At 32.5% G+C, this 24,975-nt stretch overlaps 5 protein-coding genes across 9 annotated transcripts in view; all 5 read left to right on the top strand.

Annotated features, from left to right (window-relative positions):
* LOC108849449 (FBD-associated F-box protein At3g49020-like) overlaps window positions 1-24,975 on the top strand; it is a 34,957-nt gene that overhangs the window by 3,562 nt on the left and 6,420 nt on the right. The gene's annotated exons all lie outside the window — the stretch shown is intronic.
* Window positions 1,357-3,455, top strand: LOC108832356 (FBD-associated F-box protein At3g49020-like). Of its 3 annotated transcripts, none has more exons than XM_057007753.1 (4): window positions 1,357-1,562; window positions 1,698-2,565; window positions 2,639-2,773; window positions 2,871-3,168. In XM_057007753.1, exons 1-4 carry the CDS (start codon window positions 1,549-1,551, stop codon window positions 3,021-3,023), a joined length of 1,170 nt encoding a protein of 389 aa, XP_056863733.1. In that variant the 5' UTR covers window positions 1,357-1,548; the 3' UTR covers window positions 3,024-3,168. The 3 variants fall into 3 exon arrangements, with proteins under 3 accessions (XP_056863733.1, XP_056863732.1, XP_018461348.1); XM_018605846.2 differs by having other exon boundaries at window positions 1,359-1,562; window positions 2,858-3,455; XM_057007752.1 differs by lacking the exon at window positions 2,639-2,773 and having other exon boundaries at window positions 2,858-3,455.
* Window positions 5,715-22,376, top strand: LOC130494278 (FBD-associated F-box protein At3g49020-like). 2 transcript variants are annotated; one of them, XM_057007747.1, is made up of 5 exons: window positions 5,715-5,855; window positions 5,931-6,065; window positions 20,621-21,509; window positions 21,599-21,733; window positions 21,811-22,376. In XM_057007747.1, the coding sequence occupies exons 2-5, from the start codon at window positions 5,998-6,000 to the stop codon at window positions 22,087-22,089; spliced, it is 1,371 nt and encodes a 456-aa protein (XP_056863727.1). In that variant the 5' UTR covers window positions 5,715-5,855; window positions 5,931-5,997; the 3' UTR covers window positions 22,090-22,376. The 2 variants fall into 2 exon arrangements, with proteins under 2 accessions (XP_056863727.1, XP_056863726.1); XM_057007746.1 differs by lacking the exons at window positions 5,715-5,855; window positions 5,931-6,065 and adding an exon at window positions 20,273-20,482.
* Window positions 6,964-8,977, top strand: LOC130510984 (FBD-associated F-box protein At3g49020-like). Its single transcript, XM_057007749.1, has 4 exons — window positions 6,964-7,231; window positions 7,390-8,269; window positions 8,360-8,494; window positions 8,563-8,977. Exons 1-4 carry the CDS (start codon window positions 7,218-7,220, stop codon window positions 8,869-8,871), a joined length of 1,338 nt encoding a protein of 445 aa, XP_056863729.1. The 5' UTR covers window positions 6,964-7,217; the 3' UTR covers window positions 8,872-8,977.
* On the top strand, window positions 22,920-24,799 carry LOC130510985 (FBD-associated F-box protein At3g49020-like). 2 transcript variants are annotated; one of them, XM_057007756.1, is made up of 4 exons: window positions 22,920-23,077; window positions 23,234-24,092; window positions 24,168-24,302; window positions 24,367-24,799. In XM_057007756.1, exons 1-4 carry the CDS (start codon window positions 23,064-23,066, stop codon window positions 24,634-24,636), a joined length of 1,278 nt encoding a protein of 425 aa, XP_056863736.1. In that variant the 5' UTR covers window positions 22,920-23,063; the 3' UTR covers window positions 24,637-24,799. The 2 variants fall into 2 exon arrangements, with proteins under 2 accessions (XP_056863736.1, XP_056863737.1); XM_057007757.1 differs by having other exon boundaries at window positions 22,978-23,077; window positions 23,224-24,092.

Raw genomic sequence — 24,975 nt, 5'->3', positions numbered from 1 at the left:
AATTTTTTTTTGTTAACATATTAAATTTTTTATATAAGGGTAATTCTCTCAAATAGCCATTTTAAAGTTTTTTTCAAAAAAATAGCTCAAAAAAATAAAATGACCAAAATAACATTTTTTGTTTTGAAAATTTTAATATTTATTTTTTTATTTTTAAAAACTTTAACATATTCCTAAAACCTCACCCATTAACTCTAAACATAAGTTTTAGATTAGTTAAACTAAAGGTTATAAATGCATATTTATACTTCAATAAAATTTCTTTTGATCATTTTTTCCTTTGTGATGTTATTTTTGTGACAAAAATTTAAAAAGAATAATCTAAGAGAATTTCCTTTTATATAATATGTTAAAAATAACAAGGTCAGCAATTTAGATACTGATCCATGGATATCTTAAAGATGGTAGAAATAGAATCACTCCTCTGGACCGAGGCACAAACATCAATTCAATAGAGGGTGGTTCATGACAAGTCAAATCCTAGGTAACTATGTAATCCATAAACAACAATGTTATACAATGCAAAAGACGGCCAGGGCTTAACAGCATACTAGAATCCGATCCGAATTAGGTCGATCAGTTTGGTTCTTTGCTTAAGCTTAGCGGAGACTAGAGTTAGACATAATAGCCATATCCAAAATATGTACCCAAACGGACCCGAATATAGGATATCTAACACTATCGAATTGTAGTTAGATATCTAAATGGAACCATTTTTCAAAATCTCAAAAATCTAAAACCGAACCAGATCCGCATCGAGAACCAAATGACTATTCTAATATATCCAAACATATAAATATATATAATATTATTTAAAATTATATTTATAATAGCATTAATACTTAAAATTAAAAATTTAACTCAAATATATTAGTTATTTTAGGTATTTATAGATAAAATAAATATTTTGGATAAAAGATACTCAAGTAACATTACATATTTACTTTCTGACAAAAGATAAATAATCCAAACTATATAAATTGATTATCTTTTTGGTTTTTAAGTTATTTTACATAAGTTTGAATAAAATTTTTTTTGGTCTAAATGTTAAGATAAAATTTGAATAAATTTGATGTAAAATATCTGATTTGAAACGATTAGTTTGGTTATTTCAGATAAAATCCAAATCCATCCGAATTTGAGAGGATCCAATTCAAATCTGACCGGGTTTTTTTTGTAATACTGGAATGAAACTATTTTTCAAAATCTTAAAAAAACCGAAATCCAAATCGATAGTATCCATAACGGAAGGGGTATCCGAAAGACCAGGATAGCCTAGACCAAATATGTTTGGTTCGGTTTGATTGTAAACCCAAAAGAAAACCGGGCGGTCTCAGTATGCTCTTTCACTCGACTTCTCGTCTTCGTTCTCTCCGTATGCTTTCTACTTTTCCACTGTTGTTTCTCCGTCTGTTTGATTTTTTTTTTCTTGCGGCTCGCTCATCCTTTTCGCTACTAAAAATTTAGCAAGTTCACGTGTAGGCTGTGTCATGTCTTTGTCTTTGCGGTCTTAATCTGAAGGAATTATCGTTGTTTCTGTTCACGGAAATGGAACAAAAACGGTATATGTCTCTTTGTTTCAAAACCCCTTTTTTATGGGCTTTGGTCGGAATCCGTTTCTCAGGGTTTTATTAACTGTAAAGATCCGATCCTAATTTTTTTTTGAACCCTAAACCCTATATTTATTTTTGTTACAGCAAAATTGGTGGTGAGAGTTTGAGAAATGAAGATGCTATGAAGAAGGACATGATCAGTGAGTTGCCTGAAGCTTTACTCCTGCATATACTGTCTTCAGTTCCAACAAAAGCTGTCATAGCCACTAGCGTTTTGTCTAAACGGTGGAGATCTCTTTGGAAGATGTTGCCAAAGCTCGAACTTTACTTTGAACATGACTCTTCAGAGGATGTTTACAGGTTGCTGATTTTGCATAAAGCTCCAATCCTGGAAAGTTTGCATTTGTCCATTGAAGATAAAAGTGCTCGTTTGGATATTAGAATATTGATTGGAATCGCATTTTCACGCCACGTGCGTGAATTGGTGTTGTCTTTCTGCCATGAGGATCAACATACAGTAAGGTTTCCGAGTGTATTGTGCAGCTATAACGATACACTCGAGGTATTAAAGCTCACGCAGCACATTCTTTTAGACTTTCCTTCTCGGGTTTGTTTCAAATCCCTTAGAGAGCTGCATCTTTACTACGTGGAATTCGATGATGAAGCATCTGTTTGCAACCTTTTATCTGGCTGCCCTAGGCTTCAAGATTTGGTTGTGGAACGACATAGCAATTTCGATGTGGAGACTTACACTATTACGGTGCCATCACTACAGAGGCTAACCATAGAAGAGGATAGTAGCCAAGATATGGATGGTGGAGGCTATGTGATAAATGCACCATCTTTGAAATACTTGAACATCGAAGGTCTCTATCGTATTGACTTCTGTCTAATTGAGAATGCGCCAGAGCTTGTGGAAGCAAAGATCGGAGATGTTTCTGATATAGCCAATGAAAACATTCTTGCGTCTCTAATTTTAGCCAAGCGTCTTTCCTTTTACTTCCCGTTAGAGGTAAAAAGTTAACAATGTTTTTGTATCTGCCTCTGTTTTTTTTTAGTACTAATGCTTAGTCATCCATCCACAGATTAAGTATCCTACTGGTATCATCTTCTACCAGCTGGTATCTTTGGAGCTAGTAATAAATGAAATAATTTGGTTGAATCTATTGTCCTTTATGCTCGATAGCTCTCCTAAATTGCAAATCCTCAAGCTCATAGGCGTAAGCAATTACCAGAGCTTCTTTTTTCTTTTTTTTTCATATATTTTGATAATGTTAGTATCATGCTAATTGCGTTATTATCAGCGATATCGTGAAGAATGTCCGGTGGGGTGGGAATGGAATCAGCCGAAACGCGTACCAGAATGTCTGTTGCTCCATCTGGAGACATTGGTGTGGACAAGATACGGATGGCAACGAGAAGATGAGAAACAAGTGGCCACATACATCCTCAAGAACGCTAGACAGTTGAAGAAAGCAACTTTCGACCCGAAATACGTCGAACCGGAAGAGCTGGAAAAGAGACGTGAGATGCTCGACGTGTTGGCTAGTGTGGCCAGAGCCTCTACTTCAAGTCACCTTGTGTTCGAACCAGTTGATCTCTAGAATGCTGTTCACTGCTGTTTTGGCAAATGGGAAATTCTCAACTTCTTGAATCTTTCAAGAAGTCTAGTGGATTCTTAAGTGGTCAGAGTGTGGTGCATTTTGGTTATTAAACGTTATTTGGTAATCTCGGAATGAGGCTGAGGCTTTTAAAACAATTTTATTTTTCTTATTTATTAATGTTCTCAAGTTATTAAGAACCATTTTCCCTCGGATATTTAAACATGTTTAGCATTAAAATAACCTACATGGTAATTTACTCCAAACCATATTAAAAGAGGGATGCTTTGAAGTTTGAACATTGATACGTGTAAATATCATGTAGTATTAATAGTCTAATAGATTGACATTTTAAAATCAAAAGTTTCAATATTACATAACATATAAATTTAATCAGTCTATAAGAAATTATATTAAAGCATACATTAACTATTTTTATTATAATTTGTACTTTTAAAGGGTAATAAAGTAATAAAAATATAAAATCTTATTATTTTGAAAATATATAACAAATAAAATTTAAATTTAACTAAAAAACATTGCACGTGTCAGAACATAAAATAGATATCACATTATTTTATTTCTTCTAAAACTATTATTTATGTCCGTCAAATCCTATGTAAAACCATTTCCAATTGTCTCTCATTTTGAGAGAAATATAAAAATGAGGGAAGATATTTTCCAATGATATGAGTTTGTGAGGAAATTTACAAACTCATTTTATTCTTTCAAAATGATGCACCAATGGAAATTTCAATTTTTTGATGTTCTCTCATTTTATATTAAGCTTTTCATTTATAACTTATTCTTTATGCTTTTATATAATTTTATTTTATGTCCAAAAAACTTAATATTCATTTTATACTTTTAAAAAGTTATTATTACTATCATAATATAATTTTATAAACTATTGTATCTTTTTAGAAACTAAACTTATGTATATAATCAAGATTTATGTAAACAAAATTATATTTGACTAAAATTTGTAAGTTTATAAAATAATAATTCATTATTTTAGAATTAAGAATAAATAGTAATGACAAAATATATTTGAAATTATTTTTTAGAGTAAAAATGAGGAGAATCATTGGAGAAAAATGTAAATTCATTATTTTTGAGGGAAATTTTGACGATAACTATTAGGCGATGCCCTAATACTATCTACAATGGTGAATTTTTTTCTTAGGTATGTATTTAGCTGCAGCATAAGTTGCAAAATCAGTCATATACTTTTGTCTCTTTAAGAGGGACGCTACTAAATCTTTGTCAAGATTACAATTGGGCTCCGCTCATCAATTCTCAAGGTACAAGGCTGAGAGGCATTTTGCTGCGTTCGTTGGAAATCACAAAGAAAACAATTACAGGAAACTCCATGCATAATGAAGATTGAGAGAATTTATGTGTTAGTTCAATCTGTCTTGACAAGATGGCAATAATCAAGATACAAGTTGTGTGCTTACTTGTGTTCATGATAACACATGCTAATTCTGAGTAGACAAGGTTGAAGGAATCTTCTCATGAGGTCATTTACAGAAAAGTCAAATAAGAACTTATCAACAACAGGCCTGAAAGGAACGGATGAAGTGTATGGAAAAAGGAGAAGACTAATTGTCTGAAACTCGGTGAGTGCAAATCATCAGTCTACTCTTGGGATTAATTATATCCTTTAACATTCCTAATCTGTAAGAATTGTACAAATGAGCTCAACAACTTGCTTTTGTGGGGCTTCAAACTGAATCCATTTTCTCTGGTTTTAATAAAACTGTAAAGGATTCAATTCTATTTTGTTTGAACCCTAAAACCCAATATCTTTAGTTATTTGATTTTTTTAGTTTGTTACAGCAAAATTGGTGGTGAAAGAATGAATGAGGACATGATCAGTGAGTTACCTGAAGCTTTGCTCCTGCATATACTGTCTTCAGTTCCAACAAAAGATGTCATAGCCACTAGCGTTTTGTCTAAACGGTGGAGATCTCTTTGGAAGATGGTGCCAAATCTCAAACTTTACTTTAATATGGAATATTACTCTTCAGAGGATGTTTACAGGTTGCTGAATTTGCATAAAGCTCCAGTCCTGGAAAGTTTGCATTTGTCCATTGAAGATAAAAGTGCTCGTTTGGATATTGGAATATTGATTGGAATCGCATTTTCACGCCATGTGCGTGAATTGGTGTTGGATCACTACCGTGAGGATGAAACGACAGTCAGGTTTCCGAGTGTACTGTGTAGCTATAACAATACACTTGAGGTTTTAAAGCTCACCCATGACTTTCTTTTAGACTTCCCTTCTCGGGTTTGTTTCGATGCCCTTAGAGAGCTGCATCTTTACCACGTGCAATTCAAAGATGAAGCATCTGTTTGCAACCTTTTATCTGGCTGCCCTAGGCTTCAAGATTTGGTTGTGGAACGATTTAGCAATTTTGATGTGGAGACTTACACTATTGCTGTTCCATCATTACAGAGGCTTACCATAGAAGAGGAATATAATATCTCAGATGTAGATGGTGGAGGCTATGTGATAAATGCACCATCTTTGAAATGCTTGAACATCAAAGGCCTCTGTTTTAATGACGTCTGTCTGATTGAGAACGCGCCAGAGCTTGTGGAAGCAAAGATCGAAGATGTTTCTGATGTAGACAATGAAAACATTCTTGCGTCTCTAACTTCAGCCAAGCGTCTTTCCTTTTACTTTCCCTTAGAGGTAAAAAGTTAACAATGTTTTTGTATCTGCCTTTGGGTTTTTTTTTAGTACTAATGCTTAGTCATCCATCCACAGATTAAGTATCCTATTGGAACCATCTTCTATCAGCTGGTATCTTTGGAGCTACATATACAAGGAACAAATGGGTGGAATCTATTTTCATTCATGCTCGATAGCTCTCCTAAATTGCAATCCATCAAACTCGACAGCGTAAGCAATTACCACAAGTTATTTTCTTTTCATGTATTTTGATAATGTTAGCTAGTATCAAAATACAGCCATATCGCGGAGACTGTCCGGTGGGGTGGGAATGGAATCAGCCGAAACGTGTACCAGAATGTCTGTTGCTCCATCTGGAGACATTGGTGTGGAGAGGATACGGATGGGAACGAGAAGATGAGAAACAAGTGGCCACATACATCCTCAAGAACGCTAGACAGTTGAAGAAAGCAACTTTCACCACAGCGCCCACTGAGTCGAAAATGGAAAAGAGGAGAGAGATGCTCAACGAGTTGGCTAATGTGGTCAGAGCGTCAAAGTCATGTCGTCTTGTGTTCTAAAACAGATGATCTCTAGACTTATATCTTTAGTTCTTTGCTCTTATTTTTTTTTATCAGACTTATGATAAGATTTAGCATCTTAATTACCTTTCTCGTTTTTATGATTCGAAATTCTTATTTATGTGAAAGCTTTGATTCGAGATGCTAAGTATTCTATTTCGTTTATTCCCATGTTCCATGTTTATGTGGTATTTAGTTAGCTACTTGTATGAACGTCATCGGTAATATTTTTATTGAAGACAGAAATGGCTGTGGAAACACTACATCCGGAGATGAAATATATTATCATGAATGAAGCGTGATATGTAGTTACAAAAGAATTCGGCCTTGTTTCAAGATCTCATGTAGATCGTCAATTGTCTTTGCCACGTTCATGCTGTTAACTCTTGACAAATTGATCGATCAGAGAGTTGTGTATTTATTAGTTGGGCAAAATTGATACACCATTGCAACGCAGGCCCAATAAGACTTTATCCAAAGCCTTTGCACATAGTATCTTTTATTTGTTTCTCGTCTTCTCTTTTTTTTTTTTTTGAAAATAAACCCAAGAGATAACCGGTCGGTCTCAGTATCCATCCTCTTTTACTTGACTTCTCGTCTTCTTTCTCTCCAGATTCTTTGCACTTTTTCACTGTTGTTTCTCCGTTTGTCTTTTTTTTTTTCTGGCTCGCTCACCTCATCCTTTTACTACTAAAAACACAAGTGAATAATGTTGAAGCTAAATCTTCACCAGTAACATCTCTAAGCTTTAGCCAGATTCGTGTTTTGTCTTTGCGTTCGGAGCGTTCTTAATCTGAAGGAAATGAAACAAAAACGGTATTATGACTTTTCGTTCTCGAAATCCAATTTTTATGTGCTCTGGTCGGAATCCATTTTCTCTGGTTTTAACAAAACTGTAATCCTAATTTGTTCGAACCCTAAAACCCAATATCTTTAATTATTTGTTTTTTTGTTTTGTTTTTTCTTTGTTACAGCAAAATGGTCGGTGGTGAAAGTTTGAGAAATGGAGATGCTATCAACAAGGACATGATCAGTGAGTTACCTGAAGCTTTACTCCTGCATATATTGTCTTCAGTTCCAACAAGAGATGCCATAGCTACTAGTGTTTTGTCCAAACGGTGGAGATCTCTCTGGAAGATGGTGCCAAAGCTCGACTTTGAATCTAATATTGAACAGGTGTCTTCAGAGGATGTTTACAGGCTGCTGCTTTTGCACAAAGCTCCGTTTCTGGAAAGTTTACATTTGAACATTGAAAATACAAGTGGTCGTTTGGATATTGGAATCTTGATTGGAATTGCATTGTCTCGCCATGTGCGTAAATTGGAGTTGGATCTCTACAATGATGGTCACAAGACAGTTAGGTTTCCGAGTGTATTGTGTAGCTATAACAATACACTGGAGGTACTCAAGCTCATGTATCACGTTCTTTTAGACTTCCCTTCTCGGGTTTGTTTCAATGCCCTTAGAGAGCTGCATCTTTACTACGTGGTATTTGAAAATGAAGCATCTGTTTGCAACCTTTTATCTGGCTGCCCTAGGCTTCGAGATTTGGTTGTGGAACGAAATAGCAATTTCGATGTGGAGACTTACACTATCGCTGTACCATCGTTGCAGAGGCTAACCATAGAAGAGGATTATAGTAGCACAGATGTTGGTGGTGGAGGCTACGTGATAAACGCACCAGCTTTGAAATACTTGAACATCACAGGCCTCTATTTTATTGACTTCTGTCTGATTGAGAACGCGCCAGAACTTGTGGAAGCAAAGATCAAAGATGTTTCTCATATAGCCAATGAGAACATTCTTGCATCTCTCACTTCAGCCAAGCGTCTTTCCTTTCACTTACCCTTGGAGGTAAAATTTAACACCGTTTTTTGTATCTGACATTTGGGAAAACATTGTTTTTTTTTATGTACTAATGCTTAATTAACCATCTATCTACAGATTAAGTATCCTACCGGTATCATCTTCTTTCAGCTGGTATCTCTGGAGCTGCATATATATAAAATAATTGAGTGGAATCTACTTTCTTGCATGCTCGATAGCTCTCCTAAATTGCAAATCCTCAAGCTCATAGGCGTAAGCAATTTACCACACGTTTATTTTCTTTTCATAGATTAGTATCATACTAATTGCGCTGTTATCAGCCATATCGCGAAGAATGTCCGGTGGGATGGGAATGGAATCAGCCGAAATGTGTACCGGAATGTCTGTTGCTCCATCTGGAGACATTGGTGTTGACAAAATACAAATGGGAACGAGAAGATGAGAAACAAGTGGCCACATACATCCTCAAGAATGCTACACAGTTGAAGAAAGCAATTTTCTCTCAAACATACATCAATCCGAAAGAGCTGAGAAATTTGGAAGAGAGGCGAAAGATGCTCAACGAGTTGGCTAGTGTTGTCAGAGCGTCTACTTCATGTCAACTTGTATTTAAACCAGATGATCTCTAGAATGTTCTATGATGTTTTAGCAAATTGGAAATTCTCAACTTCTTGAATCTTTCAAGAAGTCTAGTGGATTCTTAAGTGGTAAGATTCTGGTGCATTTTGATGATTATTAGACGTTGTTGGGTTGTTGGTAAATGACTGTTGTGACATCTATTTAAGCTTTGGTAATTTGGCAAATGGAACTGAGGCTGATGTTACACTTCTAGTTAAAAGAACATGTGGCTTTTGGTGTTAATTGAGAGTTATGAAGTTAAGAGTTGACTCGGCAATTTTTCGTTGTTCCAAGCCACCCTAGGCTCTAGTGTCTACCTCGGTTGAAAAAAGTTCCAATTGTTACTGGAAAAAACGCTGGTAATTTAAGATTAGTTGTCAAGTCCTTGCGATCGCATGATTTTGTCATAGAAAATAAAGTGAGACAGCTTCGTTTGTTTACGCAACCAAGATTGACATAATATAGAGTTGCCGTATTAAGTCCGAGTTATCAATAGGGCTGGGCAAATAAACCGAACCCGAAAATCCGAACCGAACCCGATCCAATAAAAATGAATCCGAACCGATCCGAACCCGACATAAATAGCGAATGGATCTTGTTTCATGGTATTTCGGGTTATGAGTATTATCCGAACCGAACCCAAATCTAAATAGATATCCGATAGAACCCGAAACATTCAAAACCCTACAAATATCTTGTATCAAACATGATCTCAATTCCTAATATGTATTCAAAATACATTAAGATATACTGAACATATAAAATATTTATCTATTACATGAACGTTGGTGGTTCTATTACATGAAGATTGATGGTTAAATGTGGCCGTTAAATTTTTAAATATATAGATTTAGATTTTGTTTTCATTAAACAATGTTTTACATTTCATGAGAACGTGGTTTTCATTTTATGTTTTCATTTATTTGCTTTTTTTATCAATAACTATATTTCCTTTTCATTTGATTTTAAATGATCATGGTTGATGTTCATTTCTTATTTTTAAATCGATTATACTTATGTTTTTGGTTACAAAAAGGTTCAAATTAAGTATTTGAAACCCAAAAAATCGATTTTACTTATGTTTTAGTTACAAAGTAGGTACAAATAAGATATTTTTAAACTGAATAACCGATTGGGACCCGAACCCCCCGAAAGTACATTGGATTGTACCGGTTCTTTGAAGATTTACTAACCCCGACCCGAACCCGATAAAACCCGAACCGGTCCCGAACCGAACTTTCAAATAATCCAAATGGGGCTGGTTTTGATAAACCCGAAAAACCGAAACCCGAATGGGTAAATCCGAAACCCGATTGGGACCCCGAATGCCCATGCCTAGTTATCAAGTCAAAATTATTAATGAATCCTTATCCAAACGTTACTTTGAAAAAAAAAATTGACTTTGGCTTCAGAAAAATTCTGAAGCCTTAAATGTTTTGGTTTATGCCAAGAGTCTTTCTCTTCAGCCAAGAGTCTTCCCGTGACAAAGAGTCTTTCGTTTTAGAAAAATTCTGAAGCCTTAAATGTAAGAGAAAGACTCTTGGTTCATAAACCAAAACATTTAAGGCCTGAACAGATTTTTTCACACGCTCCTCCCTTACGCGTTTCTCACCTTCATCTGCCGCTAATAGATACTCACGCATGTTCTGTAGCACCTCGGGATTTATTTTACGCCTTCCCGTGACAGTATCCAAGCCAACTTGTTCATCACTCAACACACCAAACAGAAGATCATCTCTCTGTATCATCAGTTCTCTTCTCTGTTTCTCAGCCAACACGTTCCTCCTTCGCTCAGCAGCTTGGTCCCTTCTCTCTTGGATTAACAACGGACACTTATCTTTTTCATGTGTTAAACGTTGGCAATGGTAGCATCTCTTTTGTAATCTCTCGAAGTCGTACCTGATGGTCACCGCATCACTCTTCGGAATATTGAAAACCTTCGTTTTCCTTACAGGACGTGAGACAACAAAAAGATCCGTACTCTCACATAATCATTACTCTGAGCTTTGCTTGGGTCAAAAGCAACAACGTCCACTTTGCCTAAGATATCTGCAAAAGCCTCAATAGCCTCCTTTGTGTAGTGGTTCACCGGAATATTTCTGATCTGAACCCAGACCAATAAATACTTCAAATACTCGTTAAACGTCCACACACGTTTGCGCATCACCTCCTCAAGATCATGTTCATATTTGAATATGAACTGAAACATGGTTGGGGACAGAGCCACACCACGGACTCTGTCATAAACTTGCCACTTTCTTGGCATATCCAGTATCAAGTCTTTCATCCTTTGACAGTCGGGATTCAAAGTTCTACCAATGATACTCAACCTGTTACTCTCCACCGCACTGAATTGAGGTAAGTCCGGCAGATTGACAGGCACATCCTCTTCCTCCAGAGACATAGTCTCAAAAACCTTATTCAGATTCATATTTTGCTCCAAAAACACACAGGAAACCTTCACTTTGCTTATGTGTCCTCAAGAGCCCTAGAGCGGCCAGTAGAAAACCCTAGTATATTCAAAAGGAAACAAGTAATTGACCAAGATTTTCACCCAAAATATAGAGATTTTCTGTTTGTAGAATCACAAAAAGAGGAAAAAATCTCACAAAAGCCCCACTTTCCTTAAAACGATATAAAAGAAAGGGAGAGAAAAATCGCCCAAACTAGGGAGTCCTCAATGTTTTTGTATCAGCCTTTGGGTTTTGTTAGTACTAATGCCTTAACCATCTATTCACAGATTAAGTATCCTACTGGTAGCATCTTCTATCAGCTGGTATCTTTGGAGCTACGTATAGATGACATAAACGGGTGGAATCTACTTTCCTTCATGTTCGACAGCTCTCCTAAATTGCAATCCCTCAAACTCAACAGTGTAAGCAATTTACCACAAGTTATTTTCTTTTCATATATTTTGATAATGTATTATCATACATTCATACTAGTTGCGTTGTTGTCAGTCATGGCGGGGAGATTGTCCAGTGGGATGGGAATGGAATCAGCCGAAATTTGTACCAGAATGTCTATTGCTCCATCTGGAGACATTGATGTGGACAAGATACGGATGGCAACGAGAAACAAGTGGCCACATACATCCTCAAGAACGCTAGACAGTTGAAGAAGGCAACTTTCTCCCCAGCATTTGTCCAACCGAAAGAGCTGGAGAAGTTGGAAAAGAGGCGAGAGGTCCTCAACGAGTTGGCTAGTGTGGCCAGAGGGTCGACCTCATGTGTCACCTTGTGTTCTAATTCGAATGATCTCTGGTACTGATGTTTTGGCAAATGTGAGATTCTCAACTTCTTTCAAGAAGTCTAGTGCATTTTGATTATTAAACGTTATTGGGTTGTTGGTAAATGACTTTTGTGACATCTATTTAAGCTTTGGTAATTTCGAAATGGAGCTGAGGCTATTAAAATTTTATTTTTCTTATTTATTATTTTCCTCAAGTTATTAAGAACAATTTTCCTTCGGATATTTAAACTTATTTTTTTCTTATTTACAAATTTCTTCAGTTAGTTCCTAACATCTTATTTACGGTTTAACTAGGTGTTTTTCCCGTACATTCGAGAATAATCATTTTACAACTAACTATTAGTGTATGTCTTATTAATTTAAAAATTAATATAATAAATAATCGGAAATCCCGGAGTCACATGTATCTAACATATTCATATCTAACATGCTTCAACAAAAAGTTTAAACTAAACCTATATATATATATATATATATATATATATAGCTTCACCAAAAAGTTTAAATCAAACCTAAATTATATATATATATATATATATATATATGATAAAAAAATCATCAATGTATATATATATGTTTATTATTGCGATAGACTTTTAAAATCACATATATATTAGAAAATTTTTAGAAAATATTTTATACAAATAGTTTTGATTGGCGAATATTTAGTTATAAATTGTTCTATATCTTAATGTTTTATAATAAAAATATTATTTCCAGATAACAACAATATATAAGATTTATCTTTTTTTAATATGTTTTTTTGTCATCTTTTTAAATATGTTTTTTATTTTGATGATTTTATCATATTAGTTTATAATCAATGAGCTAATATAACTTATAATCTAATATATTGATATACGATTATTTTTAATTATATAATAATAAAAATACCTAAAATCATGGAAAATATGACATATAAAATCACTTTTTGATTGATTAATATTTAGTGATAATTGTCCTCGGTATTAATCTCAGATAATAAAAAAATATTATTTTCCAGATAACAAAAATAAATATATGGATTATCTTATTTGTTTAGATTTTTTAATTTTATTTTCATATCTATTACATCATTTTATACTCAATTAAATATATAATAAGTCAAATACCTAAATTATTTTTATTACTGTGATAAACTTTTAAAAGCACTTATAATATTAGAAATTTTTTATACAAATATATTGATATATTAATATTTAGTTATAAATTGTTTTGTACCTTAATGTTTTATAATAAAAAATATTAATTTCAGATAACAAAAAAAAATATATAAGAATTATCTTATTTCTGTAAATATGTTTTTGATGATTTTATCATATTAGTTTATAATCAATTAGCTAACATAACTTACAATATAATATTATTAATATACAATTATTATAGTTATATAATAAATAAGTCATGGAAAAATATGACACATAAACAAAATCAGTTTTTGATTGATTAATATTTATTTATGATTTGTTCTATGTCTTAATATTTTATAATATAAAATTTTATTTTCCAGCGAACAACAAAACATATATATGAGAATTATCTTCTTTCTTTTAAATATATACTTTTGTGATAATTTATAATACTAATTTATAATAAATTATTTAATATAAAATATAAAATATTACTATTAATAGAAAAATCGTTTTAATTATATAATAAGGAGAAAATGAAGTCAATTAATTAATAATATAAAATTTGGCGACCTCGCACTCAGTTTTAATTTGGTGAAAGGAATTGAGTTTTCCAGAGTTGGGCAAGCGTTTTAGCACTGTATCGATTTCTCTTCATGTTCCATCTTCTGTGAATATTTGGACTTAAGAAATTCAAGTTTTCTTCCATGTCTTTCTGGATTCAGACTGTTTTTTGGGCACAGACGATTAGCAATGTAGGCTGATGTATTAGATAATTGCTGGTTGTGAAAATAGGAGATGTAGTTTTTTTTTCTTTCCTAAATTGAAATTGATATTCATAAAGACCCAAAGCCAAAATTACACTACAATCCATAAAACCAAAACCCACTGGCCAAAAAAACAACATATGGCCCAGAAAATAGGAGATGTAGTAATGCTAAACACTAGAACAAGATCCGCGCCTTGCGCGGGGTGAGAGTAATATTAAATTAGAAAGAAGCATTATTAGATATAATATATGCTTACTATCGATGATAATTTAAATATGAATTAAGCAAACAAAATTAAACAATAATTTGTGAGCAATATATTAAAGTAAAAAATGAATATTTTAAATTACTATAACACACAATATCATACATTATATATCGTGTATGAAAATTATCAAGTAAGGCCAAATGGCTATTTATGTTTCTATCTGGGTATTATGAAAGGTCCAAACATCCTTTTTTGGGCAATATGTCCAAACATTCTAACCATAGGTTTAAAAACATGCCAACATCCCATTATATATTAAATGAGATGTCATTTTCGCGATTTCTAGTGACATGTCGTTCATATATAAAGTTTCAAGAAATTGTTATAATTTGATTGGTCGAGTGTTTTTATTTTTTATTTATTTAAATTAGATCTAAAAAATTAAGGTAAGTCTAAAATCATATAACATCATTTGCCATATAATTTAAAGAATATTACAAATAACAATTTATGTCAACTAATTCTCGAAATTATAGAAAGATTAATAATGTTTTATTTATTAATTTTAATATTTATAAACTATAGAATATAATGAACGAATTTATATATAAGATAATTATAATATTTTTATACTCTACTTGATGAATTGTATTCGAATATAATTATATAATAACTATTTTCAATATTACAAAATCCAAACATGTTTATTATTATTTTTTAAAACTATTTATCGTTGTTTATAGAATAAATTTATCAGAATATTAAAATAGTTTATAAAATGTTATAAATCATTTATAATAAAATAAATCCTACTATATACTGATTGAGAAGTCACATAAGTGATTTTTTTATTACGTGTCGATCATAAATGAACTATTCAAATTGTTATAATTTGATTGGCTGATGATTTTTAATTTTATTTATTATAATTATAATTTGATTGGCCGATGATTTTTAATTTGATTGGCCGATGATTTCTAATTTTTTATATATTTTTAAATTACATAAAATAATAAACAAAAATTTATTTTAATTGATATAATGATTTTATATTCGTATATAAATTCTTATATTTGTATATAAAGTATCATCATAACTATTAATGTCTAATAAATTTCATGCATGCTTTATAAATCATTTATAAAATTATTTATATTGGCTTATCAGATGTTTTAAATTATTATAAGAGCTTCTAAGTAATTTATAAAGCTTATATATTAATTTATAAAATGTATTTTGAAAATTTATTTTATATTAAATGAGAACTCACTTAATTAATTTTTGCTTAGGTGTCTTTGAGTTTTAGAAAAAAATATTATAATTTGATTTGTTAATATATTTTCTATTTTTATTTATTTTATGAGTAAGAAGATCACTTCTAGAACCAATTTTTATCAGTATCCAAACGATATAAATATATTGCATAAAATAATTTATGGTAATTAAATATGTGATTTATATAAAATATATGTAATGCTCATAAAATCATTTTATTACTCAAGTATTTATAAAATATATAATATATTTCAAAGTAATTTATAGAATAGATTTAGTAGTTTTATATTCCTATGCAGTTGGATATGTGAATATGTAGAGAATGTGTAACAATCATATTGTTTTATCTTTTAATCTTAATAAAGACATATGACTTTAGCTACAAATTATTTAAAAATGAAATGTTTCAATACTACATACCTCTAAAACTAATTTTTATTAAAAACTGAATTATGAATATCATATATAACTAATTTTAGTAAAAAAATTAAATACAAAATATCAACATATATTTAAAAAAGTAATAATCATATTTTTCAAAAATAAATATTTAACAGTAAACACATATACAATTTTTGATTATGAAAAATATCTTAATTTGACAAACTATAATAAATATATTGTTACAAAACATTCAAATCCACAAAATTGCGGACATCCACCTAGTTGTAAATATATTGATAACCAAAATATTCACGGACAAAAAGAAAAGAGATAGATTAAAAAAGCAGAAAAAACAAAGAAAAACCTAAAGGGGATTAGGGTACGAAGAAGACCGATCTTTAACAAACCTACCATCGATGAAGATGATATTTTTAAAACCCAGGTCAGTGTTTTCATTCTGTTCTGCCTTAGCTTTGATTCTCTGATTTCACATGAAATTGAACTGTTATAATTTTGTTTTTCATCGCTTTGGAGAATTCGCTATATGCTTATTTGAACAACAATCATTGATATATATATATATATATATTTCAGTCTTTTCATTTGAATTAGATAGTAATAAGGATTGTATATATTTTTCTCTATTTTCAAATTTATTCTAACTATGGATCAAAATTGATAGTTGTGAAAAAAAAATGAAATATTTTTTAGAGATACGTACTTGGGCTTTACAGAATCACAAATGAAATTTACTACTCTTTCAATAAAAGAAAAGTAATAACAAATTATTGTGGCACTTATTCAAATTTGTTAAATTTTTATCTCAGGTTATACAGCAGTTTACAGAGCAGTTTTCTCTGCCAAACCTTTTGGCCACAAACAGTTTGTAAATAGCCAACCATGATCTCTCGATTCCTATATATAAGGTTAGCTTCTATTTTCTTATAACTTTTGTATTGGTGAAGTATAATTGAAGTATAGAAGTTTAAGTGGTTTATAAGCGTAAGGACAGCCATATATAAACTTAGGTGCAGTTATAAGATAAAATGAAACAGTAATCAGTAGCATAATTGTTTTCATAATATAACATATGAATAAAATATAAAACCAAACATAGGGAAATATAAGTAAAGTAGGAAAGCAACAAATTCTAAGAAAACAAATCCAAATAACTGAAAAACAACAACTGCAATGAATACCGTCTTCTAAAATTCATTGTTAAGAATCCTATTAAGAAAAAAAGTATGTCAGCTTAACTTATTTTCAAATAAGCAACAAAAACCAAACCAGCCATGATAAGAACGTTAAAAGTGGGTACAGTAGGAGAAGTTTTAGAATTGGATGGTAGTGTATAAGCATATAAGAAACACCTTATATAGAGGAACCAATGGTCTGCGATTGTTAATGAGATATGCAAATAAGGAATTGTAATATATGTGAATTAAAGACAAACAAACTAATTGCTGAAATTTAAGATTTGCATACGCATACTATCCTAAAATAGGTTCGTGATGTACCGTATTAATCCAAGATTGGCAGAATTTCAGTAAATGTTACGTCTCTTATATAATTTCAAAAAATCATGATCACTACACAATTTTGCATTAACTATAATTTAGCCAATCATAAAGAACAGTAGGATATTTAAGAAATCAAACGGCAATTAATCTTTTCGTAAGTTAAGCTTATAGATGTGTCTATATTGAATTCAAAATTTACCTATAATTTAGCCAATCATAAATGACGGTAGAATATTTAAGATATGGTATGGCAATTAATCTTCCCGTAAATTAAGCTTATAGATTCGAAGTATTGAATTGAAAAATCCTCAATTATAATTTAATTTGGGTAGGATATTTTGCGTGATGATCAATAAGAATTTTTTTTATTGCATAATCTTTATGAGTATTAAATTAACATAAAGCCCGTATATAGTATTCCTCACAATATAAGCTGCTTAGATAATTGTCCAATATTTCAAAGAAAAATAGACCATTTAACAAATATTGAATACCATTTTTATTTATTTTTCATAATATGAAATAAAGTATTCAATATTACTTATAAGAAATAAGAAATAAACAAAACAAATCCCCTTGCTGAAAAAGATTGAAATTTCAATGCAATTATATATAACATAGAATTTGACTCACAATTAGTCCATATCAAGAATATTGAAACCAAATGTATGACGTACAAATAGACCATATAATAAAGATCTATTAAAAATTATTCATTTTTTCATGATATAAAATGAAGTTAATATATATATTTACCATAAAGAACATATAGCATGAGATTATATATATTTCTTAGAAATAACATATAGCATCAATGAGACCGTAATATATAATATGAGGAGCAATATAAACAAAATGCTTCGATAATTTTTTACGTTTGAGGAAGACGTGTAGCTTTTGTTTGATTATAAGGCTTTTCTCATTGATATGCTATAGTTGATTGTCTACGTGTAGATATATGTTTGATTGGCATGTGATAAATGTAATAAAAGAATATGATATGCAAGTATATAACACTGGCGAACGTTTTATTTTATGGTGAAGCCAGTGGCAGTTTCTGTGAATTGTCTAGTAATCAATGGGTTATATCAAAAAGAGGCTGAGAGTAGCTCTCAAACTGACACATCAGCAATGGCATGCTCGTAAATAAGTTGCATTTTAATGGTATTCTGAAAATTTGCTTGTCTTTTAATAATAAGGGGATTATTATAGACCGTTTTTACTTTTTGGTCTGGATTGCCTCAGAAACTTTTTTTTCTCCTTCCTGATCTGGAAACTACCTACCTTTGTATTAGGGGTGGGCGTTCGGATACCCGTTCGGGTTTCGGTTCGGGTCTATTCGGATTTTGGATTTTCGGGGTCAAAGATTTCAGCTCCATTCGGGTATTTCTAAATTTCGGTTCGGGTTCGGCTCGGATTCTTGCGGGTTCGGTTCGGGTTCGGATAACCCGTTTAAATTATTTTCAAAATTTTAAAATTCATTATATACTTTAAACTTCTCAAAATTTATAAACAAAATAATATATTACATATAAATTTCAATAACATGTGTCAAAGTACCAAAACTTAACATATAAATTAGTTTGATTTGGATATTTAGATAAAAAATCAATATATATTTTATGTATTTTGGTGTTTTGAGTATACTTTAACTATTTAGACATGTACTTTTAACTATTCGTATATATTTTTAAGTGTTTTGGATAATTTAAAAGTATTATATATATTTTAGATGCTTTTTAATATACATTAAATCTACAAATAGTTAAAATATATATGTATATTAATTTATTTCGGATACATTCGGGTACTCAAAATATTTCGGTTCGGATCGGTTTGGTTTTGGTTCTTTAAATACCAAAAATTTGAACTCATTCGGATATTTAATTAATTTCGGTTTGGATTTGGTACTACTTTTTCGGATCGAATTCGGTTCGGTTTTTCGGGTTAGATTTTTTTGCCCAGCCCTTTGTATAAACAAATGCTACCACATCATCCATTAATTTCAAACATTTAATTTTAGTATCCATTAAATCATTTTTTTTTCTCTTTCACAGTAAAATAATGACGACAAGTAAAAGTGCAGTATATATATTTACATCCGATTTTATTTGGGTGAAAAGTCCGTATTCTTACAGAAGGATGCTGCCAAAAAATGAAACGCAGTAAATTAACAAAACCAAAAGTATACTTCCTCAAACAAATAAAAACATTTAATTTTATTGAAAGAAGTAGTTCTAAGCAATAAAAATATCGCATTTGGAAAATAAAATTAATTGAAAAGCTTCAATAGAACTTATAAGACCAATAATTAAATTTTTATTTATTTAAAAATATAAATCAACAACATATACTTTTAAGTAATATAATATATATTTTCAATATTTTAGCGTTTCCATTCTAATAATTTAAAATTTATTTTATATTTGTTTTTTTTAAATCAATAGATATGCATTGTATATATATATATATTCAAATAGTAATATAATAGATTAAATTAAACTAAAATTTATATTAAAAAGAACCCGGGAAAATCACTAGTATAAAAATAAAATTATAAAGTAATCTAAAATAAATAAATATATAAAATCTTTATTATTTATAAAATATATAAAAATAAAATTTAATTAAAAATATAAAAATAAAAATAAAAATTAATTAAAAAATATTGTATGTCCGTCAAATCGTACATAAACAACAATGTTATACAATGCAAAAGACGGCCAGGGTTTATACAGCGTACATGAATGGGACCGGAATTAGGTAAAATCGGTTCGGTTCTTCGCTTTTGGTTAATTAATGCTCAAGCTTAGCCGAGACCAAATATGTTTGATTCGGTTTGATTGTGAACCCAAAAGAAAACCGGTCGGTCTCTGTATCCTCTGGACCTTGACTTCTCGTCTTCTTTCTCTCCAGATTCTTTCTAGTGTACTCGTTTCTCTGTTTGTTTTTCTCTTTTTCTCTTTCTCACCAGTAACATCTCTAAGCTTTAGTCAGATCCGTGTGTTTGTGTTTGCGTTCGGAGCGGTTCTTAATCTGAAGGAATTATTGCTGTTTCTGTTCACGGAAATGGAACAAAACCGGTATATTTCTCTTTGTTTGAAATCCAATTTTTATACGCTTTTGGTCGGATATCGATTATCTCTGGTCTTAATAAAACTGTAAAGATACGATCCTAAAACCCATGTCTTTAGTTAATTTGTATTTTTATTTTGTTACAGCAAAATTGATGGTGAAAGTTCGAGAACTGAAGATGTTATGAATAAGGATATAATCAGTGAGTTGCCTGAAGCGTTGCTCCTGCATATATTGTCTTATGTTCCAACAAAAGATATCATAGCCACTAGTGTTTTGTCTAAACGGTGGAGATCTGTTTGGAAGATGGTGTCAAAGCTCAGTTTTGATACTGATATTGACCATTTCTCTACAGAGGATGTTTACAGGTTACTGATTTTGCATAAAGCTCCATTCCTGGAAAGTTTGTATTTGTACATTCACAATACAAGTGCTCGTTTGAATATTGGTTTCGTGATTGGAATCGCATTTTCACGCCATGTGCGCGAATTGGTGATGGTTCTCTTCCATGAGGATCAAACGAGAGTAAGGTTTCCGAGTGTGTTGTGTAGCTATAACAATACACTGGAGGTATTAAATCTCAGCCAGGACCTTCTTTTAGACTTTCCTTCTCGGGTTTGTTTCAGTGCCCTTAGAGAGCTGCATCTCTGCCTCGTGATATTCAAAGATGAAGCATCTGTTTGCAACCTTTTATCTGGATGCCCTAGGCTTCAAGATTTGGTGGTGGTTCGAATTGGCAATTCTGATGTGGGGACTTACACTATTGATGTGCCATCATTACAGAGGCTTACCTTGCAAGTGGATGGTAGCCACAATAGAAGTGGTGGTGGTGGCGGCTATGTCATAAATACACCATCTTTGAAATACTTGAACATGGAATGCCTCTATTGTATTGACTTCTGTCTGATAGAGAATGCTCCAGAGCTTGTGGAAGCAAAGATCAATCATGTTTCTGATATAGACAATGAGAACATTCTTGCGTCTCTCACTTCAGCCAAGCGTCTTTCCTTTCTGCCTTTGTATCTGCCTTTAGAGGTAAAATTTTAACACCGCTTTTTTTATCTGCCATTCGGGCAAAACATTGTTTTGTTAGTACTACTGAATGCTTGACTATCTATCCACAGATTAAGTATCCTACCGGCAGCATCTTCTATCAGCTGGTCTCTTTGGAGCTGCATATACATAAAATAAATGGGTGGAATCTACTTTCGTTCATGCTCGATAGCTCTCCTAAATTGCAAATCCTCAAGCTCATAGGCGTAAGCAATTACCACACGTTTATTTCTTATTCATATATTTTGATAATGTAGTATCATACAAATTGCGTTATTATCAGCGATATCGTGAAGAATGTCCGGTGGGGTGGGAATGGAATCAGCCGAAACGTGTGCCAGAATGTCTGTTGCTCCATCTGGAGACACTGGTGTGGACAAGATACGGATGGCAACGAGAAGATGAGAAACAAGTGGCCACATACATCCTCAAGAACGCTAGACAGTTGAAGAAAGCATCTTTCCCCATGGAACAGGAAGAACTGGAAAAGAGTCGTGAGATGCTGAACGGGTTGGCTAGTTTGGACAGAGGGTCGACCTCATGTCATCTTGTGTTCGAATAATCCGAATGATCTCTAGAACGTTTACTGCTATATGTTGGCAAATGGGAAATGTGAAGTTCTCAACATTGGGCTGACAATTGATTGACTGAGCTTGGTAATATTTTGAGCTGTGCTTTTGTGAACGAATATGCACAAGTTTTTCTTAGGTATATGTATTTAGCTGCAGCATAAGGTGCAAATCAGTTATATACTTTTGTCTCTTTAAGAGGGACGCTACTAAGCTTGCTAAAGTATAGAGAGTTGCTGTATTAAATCTGAGTTGTCAAGATAACAATTGGGCTCATCAATTCTCGAGGTACAAGGCTTTTGGAGGCATTTTGCTGCGTTCGTTGGAAATCACAAAGAAAACAATTGCAGGAAACTCCATACATAATGAAGATTGAGTGAATTTATCCCATCGGGCAATAATCAAAATACAAGTTGTGTTCATGATAACACATGCTAATTCTGAGTAGACAAGGTTGAAGGAATCTTCTCATGAGGTCATTTACAGAAAAGTCAAATAAGAACTTATCAACAACAGGCCTGAAAGGAACGGATGAATTGTATGGAAAAAGGAGAAGACTAATTGTCTGAAACTCGGTGAGTGCAAATCATCAGTCTACTCTTGGGATTAATTATATCCTTTAACATTCCTTTTTTTTTTTTTTTTTTGTAACAAATCCTTTAACATTCCTAATCTGTAAGAATTGTACAAATGAAACAAAATTCGTATGGTTTATACATCGGACTTGAATCCGATTGGAATTAGGTAAAATCGGTTCGGTTCTTCGCTTTTGGTTAATTAATGCCTAAGCTTTAGCCGAGACCAAATATGTTTGGTTCGGTTTGATTGTAAACCCAAAAGAAAACCGGGAAATTTCAGTATCCTCTTTTACTCGACTTCTTGGCTATGTTGTGTGTGTTTTCTTTTCTTTGAGTTCGGAACGTTCTTAATCTGAAAGAAGGAATTGTGGTTGTTTCTGTTCACGGAAATGGAACAAAAACGGTAATGTCTCTTTGTTTCAAAACCCCCCTTTTTTATGGGCTTTGGTCGGAATCCATTTTCTCTGGTTTTAATAAAACTGTAAAGGATTCAATTCTATTTTGTTTGAACCCTAAAACCCAATATCTTTAGTTATTTGATTTTTTTAGTTTGTTACAGCAAAATTGGTGGTGAAAGAATGAATGAGGACATGATCAGTGAGTTACCTGAAGCTTTGCTCCTGCATATACTGTCTTCAGTTCCAACAAAAGATGTCATAGCCACTAGCGTTTTGTCTAAACGGTGGAGATCTCTTTGGAAGATGGTGCCAAATCTCAAACTTTACTTTAATATGGAATATTACTCTTCAGAGGATGTTTACAGGTTGCTGAATTTGCATAAAGCTCCAGTCCTGGAAAGTTTGCATTTGTCCATTGAAGATAAAAGTGCTCGTTTGGATATTGGAATATTGATTGGAATCGCATTTTCACGCCATGTGCGTGAATTGGTGTTGGATCACTACCGTGAGGATGAAACGACAGTCAGGTTTCCGAGTGTACTGTGTAGCTATAACAATACACTTGAGGTTTTAAAGCTCACCCATGACTTTCTTTTAGACTTCCCTTCTCGGGTTTGTTTCGATGCCCTTAGAGAGCTGCATCTTTACCACGTGCAATTCAAAGATGAAGCATCTGTTTGCAACCTTTTATCTGGCTGCCCTAGGCTTCAAGATTTGGTTGTGGAACGATTTAGCAATTTTGATGTGGAGACTTACACTATTGCTGTTCCATCATTACAGAGGCTTACCATAGAAGAGGAATATAATATCTCAGATGTAGATGGTGGAGGCTATGTGATAAATGCACCATCTTTGAAATGCTTGAACATCAAAGGCCTCTGTTTTAATGACGTCTGTCTGATTGAGAACGCGCCAGAGCTTGTGGAAGCAAAGATCGAAGATGTTTCTGATGTAGACAATGAAAACATTCTTGCGTCTCTAACTTCAGCCAAGCGTCTTTCCTTTTACTTTCCCTTAGAGGTAAAAAGTTAACAATGTTTTTGTATCTGCCTTTGGGGTTTTTTTTAGTACTAATGCTTAGTCATCCATCCACAGATTAAGTATCCTATTGGAACCATCTTCTATCAGCTGGTATCTTTGGAGCTACATATACAAGGAACAAATGGGTGGAATCTATTTTCATTCATGCTCGATAGCTCTCCTAAATTGCAATCCATCAAACTCGACAGCGTAAGCAATTACCACAAGTTATTTTCTTTTCATGTATTTTGATAATGTCAGTATCAAAATACAGCCATATCGCGGAGACTGTCCGGTGGGGTGGGAATGGAATCAGCCGAAACGTGTACCAGAATGTCTGTTGCTCCATCTGGAGACATTGGTGTGGAGAGGATACGGATGGGGACGAGAAGATGAGAAACAAGTGGCCACATACATCCTCAAGAACGCTAGACAGTTGAAGAAAGCAACTTTCACTGAGTCGAAAATGGAAAAGAGGAGAGAGATGCTCAACGAGTTGGCTAATGTAGTTAGAGCGTCAAAGTCATGTCACCTTGTGTTCTAACCAGATGATCTCTAGACTTATATCTTTAGTTCTTTGCTCTTATTTTTTTTATCAGACTTATGATAAGATTTAGCATCTTAATTACCTTTCTCGTTTTTATGATTCGAAATTCTTATTTATGTGAAAGCTTTGATTCGAGATGCTAAGTATTCTATTTCGTTTATTCCCATGTTTCATGTTTATGTGGTATTTTAGTTAGCTACTTGTATTAACGTCATCGGTAATATTTTTATTGAAGACAGAAATGGCTGTGGAAACACTACAACCGGAGATGAAATATATTATCATGAATGAAGCATCATATGTAGTTAAAAAAGGATTCGGCCTTATTTCAAGATC

Source organism: Raphanus sativus, chromosome 4 (assembly GCF_000801105.2).
Source record: "Raphanus sativus cultivar WK10039 chromosome 4, ASM80110v3, whole genome shotgun sequence".
Lineage (NCBI taxonomy): Eukaryota > Viridiplantae > Streptophyta > Magnoliopsida > Brassicales > Brassicaceae > Raphanus > Raphanus sativus.
This window is presented reverse-complemented; position numbering and strand designations above follow the sequence as displayed.